This window comes from Papilio xuthus, unplaced genomic scaffold, assembly GCF_000836235.2.
Source record: "Papilio xuthus unplaced genomic scaffold, Pxut_1.1 DF826933.1, whole genome shotgun sequence".
Classification (NCBI taxonomy): domain Eukaryota; kingdom Metazoa; phylum Arthropoda; class Insecta; order Lepidoptera; family Papilionidae; genus Papilio; species Papilio xuthus.
The window spans coordinates 1,396,641-1,414,825 of NW_013531716.1; the positions used below are offsets into that span (position 1 = coordinate 1,396,641).

The window sequence follows — 18,185 nt, forward strand, 5'->3', positions numbered from 1 at the left end:
TGAATAGTATAGAACAAATAGTGAAAATAAATTCAGTATAAAAATGGTAAGCAATAAAATATTACAATATGTAAATGCATTTAAATTTCAATTACTTAATAACGCTTTCTACAAGACCATTGTGAAGACGTTATTAAAATTATCCAAATCGAACACAACAATAGCATCTTGATGGAAAGATTTCGTTCAGATAAAATAGGCACACTAAGTGAATACAAATTTCATTTTATTCAAAGTATGCTAGTCCATTAACATTGATGTACATCCACTCTTACTTTCACCGTACTAACAATGTCATTGTCGACTGACCCGTGATCGGAATTTAATATATCATTTATTATGCCTATCAATAGTACGTTTCCACTGATTTAAAAACAGATAGAATCTTGACTAAGATAACGATGTACCTTAAGTTAAGGTGTAATTGCATTAGTCGATATCTGGGTCGTGTACAACGCATACAAAAGTTACTAATCTATGATATAAAAATGTATCGCAAAATGTGTTGGTAAGCGCATAACTCAACAACTCCTGGACCAATTTGACCAATTCTTTTTTTAAATGTTCGTTGAATTTCAAATATGGTTTTTAAGGCGAGAAAAATCCGATTTTTTTTTCATTTCACGCGGACGGAGTCGCGGGCGACAACTAATTATTAATGAAAATGGATCAGTCGACATAAAGCAAGCTTCGTTTGGGGACTCAATTGACGAGTATAATGCGTAGTAAGGAAAAGTAAAGAGTATCGCCCAACGCATGCCATGCGTGCTAGCGCAATGCGTGAACAAGAAATATCACGCATACGGGCGCTTACGCCTAACGAAACCGTGCCCTTACAGACGTTCTTTGGGTTACGAGCATGAGTATTATTAGAACACTATTTTTGAACGGAAATGTCTATGGTTACCTCTAGTTCAGTGGTTCCCAAACTTATTTTGTCTACTGCCCACTTTGAGAATAAATATTTTTTTAGCGCCCCCATATTTTAACATATTTAAAAACCACTATAACTTCAAATTAAATTAATTAATTATTGTGACCTACATATGAATATTAATGGAGAATTCTAAACGAAACTTTTTCTATAACCCGCAACTTGAGACCTGCAGCGCCCACTAGGGGGCGTTATCGCCCACTTTGGGAAAGACTGCTTTAGTTAGAACACCTACGAGTACTTTTAGTAAACAATGACATGCGTGAAATCGAAAGTGGTAATTGTCTATTGTTAGTTTCCAATAAATAGGTGTAAAGATTTGATAACCGTTTAATTAACACCCACACAAACATTGAAACAATGAACACTTATAAGGTTGCCACTAAAGCGATTAAAATAATTATCGAATTACAAACTACGAAAACAACTAGTTTACTATGCTAGTCATCATTGATGCTCTTATCTAAGTAAAATAATCTTACTACTTACTGATATTATAAATGCGAATATTTGGATGGATGGATGGATGTTTGTTTGAATATATCTCCGGAACCGCTCAACGGATTTTTAAGAATTTAGCACCGATATAGAATATAGTCTGGAAGATCACATAGGCTACTTATTTAGTTTCTTTTAATACTGTGAGGACGAAGTCTATACATATTTTTCCCAGTACTATATTCATTGCTTTCCTTTACTTTTAGTGAATAAGCATGGACCTTTTACGTCATTTAGAGAACTTTACAACTTCTTATAAACTTTGTGACAACCCTATCTATCAGAACCTCCGTAATACCGCCCATACAGATTGTGAGTTTTAGCTGCAATTAATTTCTGTTAACTATTTATACACAATTAATTCTTAACAAACAAGGATTTTGTAATAGTTTTATTGTTGTAAATCTCCCTAAGACGCTCGTTGTTTTGTGCCGTCTTTATGATTGATGACCAAAATTAGAAATTTTATAAATTACCGTAGCTATATAAGCTAACATTTTTAATTGGCTTGGGCCTGCTATTAAATTATTCAAACTTTCATGAGACATTATACTAAACTGATATATAAACACGGCTAAACACACACAATATCAGTGAGCGACGGGCCGCGTCCGCGAAATAATACCAGTGCCATTCATCCTGATGAAGGGCCCCCGATGGACTCGAAACTAGTCGGTGCCGCCACCGGACGTATATTCGTGAGTGTTTAGCCGTGTTTATATATCAGTTTAGCTTGGGCCTCTTGTTTGTTAATATACATTGCATATTACATAAAATCTATACTAAATTAAATTTAACTTCTTGATAATAATCAGATCATTGTTGTGTTCTGAAGCAACTTTTTATCAGAGAAGAGTGCAAACGAACGACGGAAACATCGAGGTGATCATTGACGCCCATAGACATCTATAATACCAGAAGAACTGCAGATGCGTTGTTGTTTTTAACAGTAAGGACAATACTCAACAAAAATCGCAACTGTATGCTTAATATATTCTTATTCTATCATAGAAAAGTCTTGCCTTATACCCGAGGTCGCATAGGCGGAGTTAATAATCAACCTTTAAGCGTATAAAGTACGGTAATTATTATCAAATCAAATTGACGTTAATCCGTACTCTGGTTACGCCTCAATAGTTTAATTAAACTACAAAGAACTCTTAGCGGACGTTATTAAGTCTATATGATTGACTGTGAATCGATGTTATTACGAAGGCCGTCGCGTATGCAACAAAAGATTATTCGCTATTATGTGCTTGAAGGTTTGGGCCACGAAACAAGCGTCCGCGGTAAACTTGTACACCGGCATTCGCGATGTTACAATTACAGTTATGCCTTGATCTTTGCAATAGACATAAACTATGCCCGTTCTTGCAATTCAGAAAAAAATAGAAATTATGTTTACAACCTGTACATGTTATTCTAAATATTCATCATCATCATCATCAGCTCACTATACGTCCCCACTTAAGGTCTCGGAGCCTACCCTAAGTTAAGGGTGATACTAAATATTGCAAAGTGTAAAACACTATTTACTTAAGTTCTTTTCGAGATCTTCGCTTTCAAGATGTAATGTGAGGTCGACTGTGCTTGCACCCATTGATCAAAATATTTCAGTTTCGTGGCCCACACTGGGAACTTTCGTTCATTTCAAATCGCTGACGTTTGCTTGTAATTTCATGGCCCACACGTTACTGTTGCCGAAACGGTTTACATCTCGAGCGACTCCAATTGTTGTTTCTTGTGTTCACGTCACGACATCTCGTGTCGGATCCGTGCCAAGGTCTGTGTTTCGCTAATGTGGACTATTGTATCACTACGGCTTAGGTAGCACACGACCACATTTTTTCTATTAGGCCTTGTCTTAGTATTCTCGCTTAGTCAGACCTTAAATTTTGGAATAAAATACGCATACTAAGATGTTATCTTATAAGACTAGTAAAAGAACATAGAAATTGAATTCATTGTTTCATTAAAATGTTTTTGAAAAATAATAAAGTAAAATTGGTCTCCTTCCGAACTTTTTTTAACCCTTTAGATCTGGAAATTATCTCTAACTTCCTTAGAAAGAAAACAATGTTTATATGGATGGATGGAAAAACATTCATCCATCCATCCATGTTTGAAGGTATCTCCGGAACGGCTTACGTAGAACATAGTCTAGTAGAACACATAGGCTATTTATTAAGTTTTTTTTATTCCGCGCAGACGGAGTTGCGGGCGACAGCTAGTATATGTTAATGAAACGTAATATAAATAATAAGATTGTTTATAGTTTATATTTAATGAAATATAATATTCTGAATATCTACTTCCTTATTGATAGTATATTTTAAAATTTGATACGAATTCGCGTGTGTAATTTATAATAACATAAAAATATTTAAACGGTTTCATATTTGAGTGAGTTTTATCACGAATACTTTGAACGTTTTATTACATCTTTATTACATAGTGTCGTAAAAAAATCATTTTATAACTTAAATTCAATCAATGTAAATGTTACTCAAAGAGCGTCGGTGGCTCAGGAGTCAAGCACTTGACTTGCAATCTGCAGTTCATGGGTTCGAATCCCGCCATGTACCAATGTGTTTTTCGATTTCCGATTTACATATGTACATTTATCCGGCGTTCTTGCGGTGAAGGAAAACATCGTGATCCAACCTGCACAATTCTGAGAAGAAATTCAAAGATATGTGTGAAGTCAACCAACCCGTACTTGGCCAGTGTGGTTGACTATGGCCTAATCACTCCTAACTTAGGGTAGACTCCGAGCCCCTCGGTGGGGACGTATAGTGCGCTGATGATGAAATGTTACTCGTTATGTATAATTAATTTGGTTAAGTTTTATTAATTGTATAACATACATCTGCTTTTACAATTATGTTGCATGACTTCTTAAAAAGTTCTTTACAGATATTTAGAAATTTTTCCTAGACTTTATAAAGTATGGAGTTAAGTTGGTCTTACGACAGGAAGACGAATTAGTTAAACTTCACAGTATTAATCGACTTTTTCAACCATGTGTTTTCATAATTGCATATTTAGAATTACTGTTTAAAATTCGAATATCATATTAAAATACCATTTAATTTCATTGTGTTAATTAATTAATTAATATATTATAGAATAAAAAATAGATTTTTAAGATCGATTATAAAACCATAAAAAACAACTGTAACTACAAAGACTGTTAACCAGGGAAAAATAAAATATTTAAATAAATAGCTTATTTAATTTCGTTAATTAAGCTATTAATACGCGGCAATTAATTAAATAAACAATTAATTAAACCAGTTCAATCGAATAAGTCGCAACGCCATAAATTTCGCCGTCGAATCGCTGCCGCTTTATCTAAAAAAGGAAATGTATTTAGTGGAACTTAATTTAGCAACAAGATTTGAATAGAACCCGAACGGACAATAGCTGTATGATTAGTGCTTTATTACAAATGTGTCAAGGATTAGTGCCTTATCAGGGTTCTAAGCCGTGATAGACCTTTTAAAGAGCTGACAACTCAATTGTGTTGCAACAACCGATTTACATATGTACATCTGACGTTGTTACGGTGAAGGAAAACGAAGGAAACGAACAAAGGTGAAGTCAACTAACCCGCACTAAGCCATCGTGGTTGACTATGGCCTAATCACCCCGTCTTTTAGTGACTTCGAGCCCCTCAATGGGGACGTATAGTGAGCTGATGATGATGTAGCACTTGAACTTCATGTTGCTTTTGTTCATAGGGTGGACTCAAACGGTTGAAACCAATTAAGAACAATATAATATCTTGTAGGGCCAAATAATCTTCTTAACTTAAAATTATTTATAGTAATTTTCTATGTGTGGCTAACACGATAGAGACATTATTTTCTGGAAGCGACATAATTTAATACTTGATATCTTATTTCTGAGCGTCGGTGGCTCAGTGGTCAAGCACTTGACTTGCACTCTGCAGGTCCTGGGTTCAAATCCCGCCATGTAATAATGTGTTTTTCGATTTCCGATTTACATATGTACATTTATCTGAGAAGTAATTCAAAGATATGTGTGAAGTCAACCAACCCGCACTTGGCCAGCGTGGTTGACTATGGCCTAATCACCCTTAAGTTAAGGTAGGCTCCGAGCCCCTCGGTGAGGACGTAGTGAGCTGATGATGATGATGATCTTATTTCCTTGTTACTATCTGTACAAAAGGTCATGGTCATAGTATGCCAATTTAAATACGATCCTATTCGAGAAAAAATGCAAAAGTTTTTTTTTAAATGTCCATCTATTTTATTTCTAATCAATTTCACCTAAATTCTTGTATATCCAATACGTGATCGGTCGGTACAGTTCGGTGCATTATCACAAAATATTCGTGTCAATCGATTTTTTATCAATAATTGTGAACATCGATGTTCCGATGACGACCCGTTTCTTCGACAACTTTCTCCGGCTGACTAAAGTTGATACACCAGCTGCGCCAATCAATATTGTAAACAAGTCATTTTGTACGATTTTTAATATGTATTAAACTACATATTTAAACGATTACATGTCATGTTCTTACGATGAAGGAAAACATCGTGGTGCAACCTTTTTTTTTCAGAGAGTAATGCTTTATGTATACTCCGCGCTCCGGGGGGACGCGGTAGTTATGTGGGATTCTCTTCCTGATGGGAAGCATACCCACTAAACCCCTCTGTTCCTCCTACCCATCATGGTGACGGGCACGCTTGCGCTTTCGTCCGCGACCATCCTGGTACAAGCTGCACATGTCTGAGAAGAAATTCAATATGTGTCAAGTCAACCAACCCGCACTTGACCAGCGTGGTTGACTATCGCCTAGTCATCCCTAACTTAGGGTAGGCTCCGAGCCCCTCGGTGGGGACGTATAATGAGATGATGATGATATTATTTTGAAATATTTTTTGTCGGACATAAATGTTCGTATCTAAAATAAATATTTACTAAGATCTACTAATTTAATTAGTAATATAAATAAAGGCAAATATCATAATTATTTTTATTAGTAACAATAAGCTCTTGCCTTTCCATATACCGTTAAAGCTTAAAAAATTAAGCTCTTATTTTGTTATTTTATGTAAGTATTTTGACCTTGAACTTCATTTAATATTATTACAGTGCCATTTCTATTGTTAGCTATCGCATTAGTCGATACAAAAACATCCCCAATATGGACATGGGGTGGCATAATTAATTGCAGGGTTGTTTCAAAAGCGCGCTTATTTGAACAGGGGCAGATGGAACTTATGTTGCAGCTGCCTCGCACGTGTGGCATGACCCTAACATTATGGGTCGATTTTATATAGACTTCGCTATTAACTTTGTTCAAGAGCTTAAATACTCAGTAATTTTGACGGGTGCTTTATATTTTTCATTAACAATTAAAACTAAATATGAAAAGATATTCTAGAAAAAATATACATAGATTGCTTATAGCGATAAGGCCGCTCTTGCAGGTCTTACAGTGGGTTTCTAAAATCAAAATCTCTGTATAAAATACATCGACATTATCTTTGAAAAAACAGACATAACAATATGTTTTAAACGGAGATTTTGGACTCAGATACCCACGATTAGTCTTTTTACACTTTTAAATAGCAATAAGAGTTAATAAAATAAATAAAATATATTTCGACAACATAATATACCGTACATGGTATTTTTAACAAAGTACGATAATGGCGTAGATTAAATAATATGTAACTACTAGCCGTTGCCTTCGACTCCGTTTAAAAAAAAAGCTTAACAAGTAGCCTATGTGTTTTTCCAGACTATGTTCTACATCCCTGTCAAATTTCATCGAGATCCGTAGATCATGTCTGGAAGATACTTTCTAACAAACATCCATCCATCCATCCATCTATACATTCGCATTTATAATATTAGTAAGATATTAAACTCTTATAAACGAGATTATACATATTTCAAGTTGCTAGCGGATAATAATAAAAAGGATGCCGATATCTTTAGTACCGTTAAACCAGTTATTTTCATCGCATACGTTTAGCTTTTTCGAAAACTATCACGTACCAGAATTAGCTAAATTTATGTGAGCGATAAAGCCTTCCCAACAAGCCTGAATGACTACCAGCTCATTAGTGATTCCATTCACGGTTTTATTTGTAGCATAATTTCATTCATCCGTCTTTGCAATACGGCTTCCATTTGTTAAGTGTATATTATACATAAATATATTTATCTACACATATAAAAAAATTGGAGTGTCTGTATGTAATATCGATAAAAAAGACATATATATATTTTTTAATTTTCTGTCTGTATATACGTCAGTCCGGAACGCCGTGTTTGCTCCGGGTAATCTCCGGAACAGCTAAGTAGATTCTGACGGGACTCGGACGGGACTGAGCTGATGCACGCTCGCTACTGTTTTTCCTCTTAAACTTTACTTAATACTCATTCAAGTTCAAGTGTTCATAACATCAGGTCTACTGGTTTTAAGGTTACATTCTCGTTATATAAATATACCATAGCTGCATACATGTGAGGTATTTCAAAAACGTGGCCACTAAACTATGATTTAATCCAAACGTGTAGATCGGCAGTATTGCATTCCATCTACGCATTGATACTGTCACTACACATAGATCACTGTCAATCGGAGCAATGCATCGACGACGATGGAAATTCCCGCACCAATACGGCAACATTGTTAGCACAAACGGACCATACGTCTTGATGCGTCTGCTCTTACAACCCAGCCTGTGTCGATTGTAATCGTCTAATTTACGACCGTGTTATTGACTCACAATCAAATACACTGTTTATACCAGGGGTTCCCAAACTACAGCTCCAACAAAACTATAAAAAACCTAACTACAACTCAGGTGTGTTAAAAAAAGTGGATGTACTGTTAAAGATCAAATTCCTTAGTCTTAATGGTCAGAGGGAAGAAAACATATGCCGATTCGAGTTTTCAACGCTAAGTCGTGGGTCACTCTGGTGGATTGCGAACCATACTTTGAGAACATCTGGTCAATACCATCGCTGTACTTGATGCGCTTATGCAGCTAACGTTTGCTTTGGATCGATGTTGGAATGAATATTAAAACGTACTTCTTAAAGTAGACAAATATGAGCATTGTTTGCTTTGTTCGAATGTATTTGATCTTTAAAAATTAACATAATTTGAATATTAAATAGAAACATCCACATTATTGTGTTAGTTAAATATAATCTTTATTTTAATTTGTCTAAAGTTATTTCGGGACGGCACCAGAATGGAGCTCAATTCTTTAGCTCGGAGGTGACAGACCCACTTTTGGCATGTAAAGGGTTAATCACCCACTTACCTAAAATCGAACGATTGTCAAAGAAAAATAATTTATTTCATTACTTGAATGTTTTATCATATTATGTTTTGCCGGACATAAAAAAACCATGTCGGTATTTCAAATGACAAACAATTTGCAACAACTTTTTTGTCAATATGAAAACTCTACATTGCATGTAGAGCAAAAATCGAACGCGAGTGGAATTTAAATCAATTTTATACTCGATGTTGATAACTTAGCGTGCGTAATTAAGCTGAAATTACTCATAATTCTGTATTGATTGCAAACTGCTGGGAGAGAGCTCGGGGCGGTTTCAAAACATTTTCTGTCCCTTCCATTATTTAGGGAATCGTTCAAAACGTGTCGTTTACCGTGCGTGGTCGTGGGAGACTGCCCCCGGCTGTTGCAAATCTAAATCGTTTTTAATGATTTGTTTTGAAACATGTTATAAGCATATTTCAAATTTAAATTCCAATGATTCCATGTAACTTGAGTAATTTTACTAATGTTATTAATATTATAAATGCGAAAGTTTAGATGGATGAACATTTGTTAGGTATCCAGAACGACTGCATGAATCTCGCTGAAGTTTCGCATAGCCTTGGAAGTCATAGTGTAATAATTAAGTTTTATTTAATTCTGTGCGGACGGACTCGCACGTGACAGCTAGTGTTATGTAAAGAAGTTTTTAAAGAAATAATTTGTGTTATTTTTTTTATTATCGTGATTATATGTCATCTTTTAATACAAGGAACGTATCTATAAATATTTTAGTAGTTAAGCAAATGCCTAAATCTCAATTGCAAAAAAAGGCTGAACCTTCTCACCATTAATTAGCTATTGAACATTAATTTATGTTTGTATGAAAGTACTACAAGGGTGCATAGCTATAGTGGGTCTATGTGCACAGAATCTCGGCCCACATCTCGCTGGGTGGTGGCCTCATGATTTATTATACGGAACCACGTCGGTTGTTATTACACGCTATTACCTGTTTGAGCTTCGCTATGGAGAGATCTATTCATTGCTTTGTATCGTGTTCCGCTAGCTACGTTGTAACGAAATGCTTATTATTGTATATAATTATTGCTAAATATTACTCTCGGATTACTATCAAGTAGAGATTTTTCTATGTTACTTATAAAATAATAAAAATTCGAATGTTTGGATATAAGTATGGATAAAAGGATGTTTATTAACATATGTATGTCTCCAGAAGCAGTAAACATATCTTACTGTAACTTTCCATAGATGTAGAACAGTTTGAAAGAACATTAAGTTCTTTTGCTACGACTCGAAAGAAGTCACGCGCGACAGCTAGTTCTTCATCACATAATACCAAAAGTAAAATAAAAAAAATTAGAAATCGTATTAATTTTATCGTAACCTTATATTTACAAATCAAGTCATGTTAATGACTGTTTTTATTTTCTTATCAGACTATTGTACTAAATTGTTATACTATGTTTCCGAAAAGATCGACATTATTAAAGTTAACTTTTTTTTTTCTGCTAAACACAAACTTAGTTATTTTCGGTAACGAAGGATAAGAAAACTATCCATTCCGTCTTTAAGCCAGCAGAGTACTTGTCTTAAAACGGTTCAACGGCTGTTCTCTACATTTACTTAATAAGGCGTATCCTTGGAATGTCCGGGGCGTTTCCGTTGCGTATGTAACATGCATTATACATTCTTGTGTATACAAACATATTAAATTGCTTAAGGTAACAAAGTTTAAGAAACAATAGTCAAAATATTCAAAGCACAACTGTGTGGGCGAGGTTTTAATCATCATCATTATCAGCTATACGTCCCCACCGAGGGCATCGGAGCCTACCCTAAGTTAAGGCTGATTAGGCCATAGTCAACCACGCTAGCCAAGTGCGGGTTGGTTGACTTCACGCATATCTTTGAATTTCTTCTCAGATATGTGCAGGTTGCATCACGATGTTTTCCTTCATCGTAACAACGTCGGATAAATGTAAATATGTAAATCGGAAATCGAAAAACACATTGGCACATGGCGGGATTCGAACCCGGGACCTGCTGATTGCAAGTCAAGTGCTTGACTCCTGAGCCACCGACACTCTAATATTTTGCATAATACAAAGATTTTATTGTACTATATTTTACACTCGTTGTTGTCAACGTGTACTTAAAAAAGTAATATAAAAACAGTGTTACCCAAATCAAACGCAGACTAATGAATACACAGACAAATCTGTATTTTTTTTATAAGTAACGCAACTCAAGAAACAAAATATGACAATTTTATTTTTATATTACATTTTTATGAACTGTATAGATTTTAATAAAATCGTAAACTATGAATCGACAGCCCTAAGGACCTTACCATTGCATATGTACCTTCATGGTCTGTACAAACTCGTATTGAATTTCCTGCTGAGGGAATTAGACTCATCTCGTACAATTGTCTATGGCTCCCTGAAGATAAACAAACACGTATCTATTGGTTCCGCGTGGCAATGATACAAACAGTTACATCGTGGTCTAAGTCACAAGGTTTTGGTTATTGAATTAAAACATATAATAATCTTGCTTTATCACAATAAACCAAGATTTTAATACTTGTGTTGAGTGGTATCCTGAATAAACATATTTTTTCCCACATTACTTAGCTTCCTCAAAAATTTTAACATTCTGCCGTTCAATATGTCTTTATAGCTGAAAATGATGGAACCGCACAAGACAGAAATTAGATATTTTTAAAAAAATTATTAGCAGATTTTTGTTAATATTATTATATTAACAAAAATCTGCTAATAATTCAGTTACTATTAAAGTAGGCGAGGTCGCAGTTTGATTTAAAACAATAAATTTCACAATAAAAGACCGCCTGTGGGTAAGTTCTGGTGGATATGTGATACGGATTCCCGCTGCCTTTTATTTACTGCCCAACCATATTGATAAATTGTCTAGACATATTGATGTATGTGTCACCGACCGATCGAGAATGTCGCCTTTTTGTAATTTGCCCAGACAGGTCAAGATTGAAATTTTCTCTCTATTATATACAGATAAATTATTTAAAATAACTGAATTCTAATCGAAAAGTTTTAATCAAAATTTTCGCAATAAAATATTGCGAAATAGTCTCAATAAACAATGAATACGAATAACGCCCACAGGGTGTTCAAATTTTAATAGCCGCTATAAATTAATTTGAATTCCATTCTTAAATAAATACGATTCGTTAAAATGCGGCAACAACTAAATTCGCGAAGCTCGTGACGGATCTTCTTAGAATATGGATAATTATATAATAGTTTTAATATAATATTTCAATAGCAAAGTAAATACGCCAATAATGTCATTTCTGGCAGGTTTGAAATAAAGCGTTTATAACGATTTTCACACAAGGCGTGTTGGAATTTACGCGGAATAACAATTCCTGCTTACCTTCAACGTAATTTTATTGTTATTTTTTATGTGACACTTTTTTTATAATTTTACGTCTTATTAACAATATAATCTTTACGAATTATAACAAAACAATTAATTGCCGCTTCAAGATTAACCGTTTGTGAGACTAAAATCTCTGTATAAAACATATCGCCATCCCTATCATTATCTTTGAGAAAACAGAGATAACATGACAATACGTAACATATTATATGTGTTAAACGATGATTTTGGCCTTAGAAACCCAAGGTGAGCGATTGTTTGAGTAATCAATACATGACCTTAAGTACCATAATCAGGAATGTTTAAAACAATACTGTTATCATTAATAAGAAAAGATATCTGCTTTAAAATTAAGCTACAAGATTCCACACAAACTTACATTGCAAGTTAAATAAAAGTTTATAAAAAAGGTCATACCCTAGTTGCTAACCTCTTTTAAACACTGAATTAAATTAGGGTTCGCTAATTGTACGGGCAACACTTTGAGCTGTCAGGGAGAGGGACGGAAAACTATGTAAACAAACGGAGATACGATTTCCGATTACAACAATTTACTAGAATTGCAGAGTTATTGTAGGATGTTGCATTTTATAGTACACAGCGGATATACTGAGAGCGGAACTCCTAATTTACTAGCACTGGCAGAAATATAATACGGTCTTTGACTCTTACAATGAGAATAATTTACGACCATAACCAATGAAAACAATTAGTAATGAAAAAACTAATTTCAGTTTGAGAATCAGTATACTGAAAAAAATATTACTTCTCAGGGAATTCAAAAACATTTAAAGGCAAGTAATAAAAACAATTTTCCAGTTCAATAAAATAAACGTATAAGGCAACACTGGTAAATTAAACACTTTTAGTAGTTTTAAATATTCTTTGTACCGTAAATTGGTAATGGAAACCGATTACCATTTAGTTGAGAGTTTTAAATCTTGTAAACGACGTAATGCGATGCTACTGTATGTTACCGTACGACGGTTTTTTACTGCGCAGGCGCAACCAGCGCCGTTTATTAAATATGCAGTGTTGCTAGTGTTGTAAATTTTCCCAACATTTTTGTTAATGCAAGATTTTAAAATTACGGTTAAATTTTCGTAAAGTAATTATAGTTCTACAGTATTGTTTAATTTTTAAGCTGCAAAGTCGACAATATAAAAGATTGTAAATAAAAAAAACGCACGAAATAGAGCAGTCCAAAAATATGATTATATTGAACTTTACTTTTTTGTAAAAAAAATTGTGTGTAACAAAAACACCACTTAATACCATTTACACTCCGATATCTTTATCGGGGATTTGAGTTATTATTTGGACATTCATCAGACTAATTAACGGCATCTTCAGTCCGCACTCTCAGCGCGTCATGAATAACAGTATTGACCTTTGTTTATTGACATTTTACATCTCTGCGTACCAAATGCCAAATCCGTGACGGCTCGGACGAGATAATCAGAACGAGATGACTATTAGCTTAAATTCACTGAAGCAAATGAGATTTAAATATCAATCGAAGGAAATTACGTAAGGGATCATCAATTTAGTATATAGATCAGTTAAATTAAATTTAAAAAAAAAACATTCGCCATTTTATTAACTCTAAGAATCTTACTTTCTTATTAATATTACAAATGCATGTATGTATATGAATGTTTGGATGGATGGATGTTTGTTCGAAGGTATATCCGCGACGGCTAGCAGATTTTGATGAAATTTGGCAAATATGTGGAACATAGCTTGAACGAACATATAGGCTACTAATTAAGTTGAAGTCTGCGCGGACAGGGTCGTAAGCAACAGCTATTTAACCATAAAGATGTTTGTCTTTTAGTTTGTGTTATCCTGTCTATTAATACATATGTATTGTTTGATTGCAGGGAAAGTCTGTGATCCGTCCGATAGCGTTCAAGCCGTTGGGCGGGCGGCTGTCGGCAGGCGGCGAGCGGTATGGCTCCACTCCAGTACTCGCCAGTAGACCGCCTTCTCTCATGACTCTATACGGCAGTAAGTATTTTAAACATACCAATTTATTACTTTCTTTATTTGAAATGATTCACCTTTTTTATACCAGAAGGTCGCAAAGGAACACGATCATTCGGTAAAGTTGAATTAGTGACGCGTCAGCTGCAATAAATTTAAAGGTTGCATTGCGTTTACGCCTACATTTAGCGAGAAAAAAGATGCATCAAAAAAGAATATTTCTCTTTTCATTTCCACCTCCTCCAAATCAATTCAATACTATACATCTAATTAACTATCCATCCTGTCATAACGACCTGTCTTTAAGTTCTTATTATTCAATCTGAAGTCAACTTTGCATATTCAAGAGTTACCACCGTAGAGCTTACGTTTATTTATAATACAGCAATTATGAAACATTTGTTTTTAAATATTATCATGACTATAGAATTCCATTTTCTCAGGTTCGTCGGACGTGCGCGAGGCGCGTTGGTGTGGGTCTCCACAACCGGCGTCTTTATCCGCTCTACCACCCGCCACGCTCTCCGCACCGCTTCATCAGAGACATCATTCAGCTATCGTGTAAGTACTATTATGGCAAAGAAATATCGTGAGAGAAGCTGAACATATTTTGAAAGAAATTAAGAAAAATGTGGGTGATGTCTACCAATTAATAGACCAGCTTAGTTGACTAACGTCTAATCATCTATAAAGTTACATAAATTATCACATAAAAAGTTATGTACATCATTATATAATCATAAAATTATTATAATGTGTGAAGTTATGAATAAAAATCCAATAACGCTTTGAAATAAGAATAAAGTAAACACGATATTTTATATTTTTTAATACTTGTAGGCGCAGTCTACAGTCTAATCTCATCTATGCCCATAGTCTAGACCAGTGGTTCCCAAACTTATTTTGTCTACTGCCCACTTTGAGAATAAATATTTTTAGCGCCCCCATATTAGAGTTTAAGCAATCTTTTAATTCATATTAGTTGATGTTCACAAGTTGTTGTTGAGAGTCGAGAGCTCATGCAGTCGTTGTTTAAGAGGCCTCCTAGCTAAATAATTACAAATCACCCCTAGGCCCCTACACAACGCCCAATTTTTTTTCTTGTGACCGGCAGTGCCCACAAGGGGACGTCATCGCCCACTTTGGGAAACACTGATCTAGACTGTCCCACTTCTGATAAAATCTTTCGACTATCATCAGTGTTATGGGCATAGACTATATTAGAGTGTAGACTGTGCCTACATACTTTACAATATGGAGGTACCGTACACGAAGTATATATAGGGGTGCGTTTAGACCCACATACAATTAATTATACAGGATGATTTAAAAATTATTATGCGTGTGAAATCGACAAATAATGCGGCGAATAATTATTATAATGACATAAAATTATGCCTATTTTCTTGCCTAAGATAATATTTTTATACCTATTACATACAAAAGTGTGGTTTAATATGTTTATTTAAATTTTAATTATATTTTATCCCACGTAAAGTTTTTTATTGTCATAATTTATCAAATATGTAGTTAAACATCTAATAATTATATAATCTATATGTATATTAATATATAAAGTGGAAAGATTTGTTTGTTTGTATTGAATAGACTCCGAAATTACTTGGAAGTAATCTCTGGGAGACATTTGCTATATTTATTAGTATATTTTTTAATATGGCGCAGACGAAGTGACGGAAAACAGCTAGTGAGATATAAATTAACAAATTGCTTGAAAAATATCAGTGTAGAAGATTTTTTTTTCAGTTTACTATGTTTTATGTTAATTGCAATGCAATTTTTTAAATCTGATTATTCCATTCACGTAAGTATATGTGGGTGTACTTAAGTTATTGTCTGATTCAATATTCTGGTCAAATTCTTGATTTTAATCAAATTATACGAACCAATGTTTTGAGACTTATATTACTTATTTGACTTATATTACTTATATTATTATACTTATAGTATCTGGATGACCGAGCTTTGCTCGGTATTTTTTAAATTGTGTTTTTTGGAAATTATATTTAAGTACGAATCACTAATAAAATGATGAAATATGAATAATATTTTTCGATCTTACCGATAGAAAAAGTTAAGTTTATGTTTAAGTTGATTATCGATAAAACACGAATAAAATGACATTTTCTAAAAATGATTCCTAGCTAGATCGATTTATCGCCCCTGAAACGTTCTATATACTAAATTTTATGAAAATCGTTGGAGCCGATTCCGAGATTCCAATTATATACATATATACAAGAATTGCTCATTTAAAGATATATGATTACTTATATTACTTATCAGTATTACAAAGTTAAAAGTGGTGATAATTTTTCATTAAAATCTTTATTTTATGGTAATTTAAAGTGCATCGCTGTTATTTTTATAATTTTTCTAATTGAATATTCTATTCAGATTTATATTTTACGATTATTTCGTTTATTAATCACGTGATAAGTCAATTTTAATTAAATAATACGGCAATTATAGACCGACAAAGTTATCTGACCCGGTGGTTATAAGTCAAAATAAATTATGATAGCATTTTAGTGTACCTAGGAATCTCGTATTAATTAAAGTGAATAATTTTCGGCGCAGAATTATTAAACATAAGATTCCCACTGATGATAAAGTTGTTATTCTACTTTAAAAAAAATTGTTAACCCAGTTTTTTTCAGAGAAAATTGTACTAGCGTAGAGCGTTAGTAATTCAGGGGTTAACCGAGGACCTGCAGACTTGTAATCTGCAGGTCCTCGGTTCGAATCCCACTATGTACCAATGTGTTTTTTTATTTAAATATATGCATTTTTCCGTCGTGTCTTACGGTGAACGAAAACATCCTGATGAAACCTGCACATATCAACAAAGAAATTTCAAAGATATGTGTGAATTCCCGGTAGTAAAAGGCGGCGACGCGGTTCGCCAGCCATCACTTTCCGTCTCCCGAAATGGCGATTAGTGGATTGTGGAGGTTCATTTGGCCACGCCAAATGGAGATCCAAAGTCTCTGCCTACCCCTCTAGGTCGAAGGCGAGAGTTGTACTAAAATTAAAAACATATACAGAAATACGAAGTTCCGTTAAGCAATGTTAGGGTAATTCGATTCAAATCCCGAACCGCTATCACTGACTTTATGTACATTAAGAATCGTTGCGCTGGCCTACTAAAAGCTAAGAAATTCTAAATTGTTGTCTTTAACCAGAGTAATATAGAAAGCTGTATGAAATAAACATGAAAATAAACCGACAATTTTTTTGCCAGAAGTAAAAAACAGGACAAAAATATATTGACATCTCAGTCTTAGAAGAATAAAAGTTAACTAAGTTTCGTTTAGCTTTTTAATTTTTATACAATACTAGCTGTCGTCCGCGACTCCGCCCGCGTGGATATATAAAAAAACTTAATTAGTGTAGCCCACCCATCCATCCATGCACATCAGATCCATCTAAACATTCGCAATAATAATATTAGTAAGTTACATAAAAAGCAGGTCTTCAAGGCATACATTGGAAAAAAATGAATAAATAGCATCGTATGTCCGTCTCCTGGCTCTAAGCTACCTCCTCACCAATTTTCAGCTATATCGGTAAAGCCGTTCTTAATTTATAAATATTGTAACTAACACGACTTTCTTATATATATATCGATATGTTGGGAATGGACAAAAGACATTTGGTCTCTCCGACATATCTTGTGTTTTATAAAGTCATAAAACATAGAACATTGGCTAGCTTGTACACTATCTTTCATTAAAGTGCGTAATTAAAATTATTAACGAGACGTACACGAGTTGCCCTCTCCGCCTTAGCAATTTGTGAATGAGTGTAAGGCAGCTGTGGCGATAAAATGCTGCGTTAATTCAAGTTAAGTCCAAATAAATGTTCTTATCATGGTCGTTTTGACGTAAGATTGACTGAACTATTTCAATTTAATATTATTTTATTTATTACCATATCCAATTGACTCAGTAATAAAAAAACTAAAAATTTGCCTAAATATTGCCTACAATTTGTATTGAGTTAAAGTATGTTTAAAAAAG

The 18,185-nt window shown here is 34.1% G+C and overlaps 1 protein-coding gene across 2 annotated transcripts in view; it reads left to right on the forward strand.

Annotated features, from left to right (window-relative positions):
• LOC106122274 (leucine zipper putative tumor suppressor 2 homolog) overlaps nucleotides 1-18,185 on the forward strand; it is a 79,197-nt gene that overhangs the window by 50,359 nt on the left and 10,653 nt on the right. For both annotated transcript variants that reach the window (XM_013318204.1, XM_013318205.1), the window contains 2 exons: nucleotides 14,043-14,169; nucleotides 14,589-14,706. In XM_013318204.1, coding sequence (XP_013173658.1) covers nucleotides 14,043-14,169; nucleotides 14,589-14,706 — 245 coding nt within the window. The remainder of the gene's footprint in view (nucleotides 1-14,042; nucleotides 14,170-14,588; nucleotides 14,707-18,185) is intronic.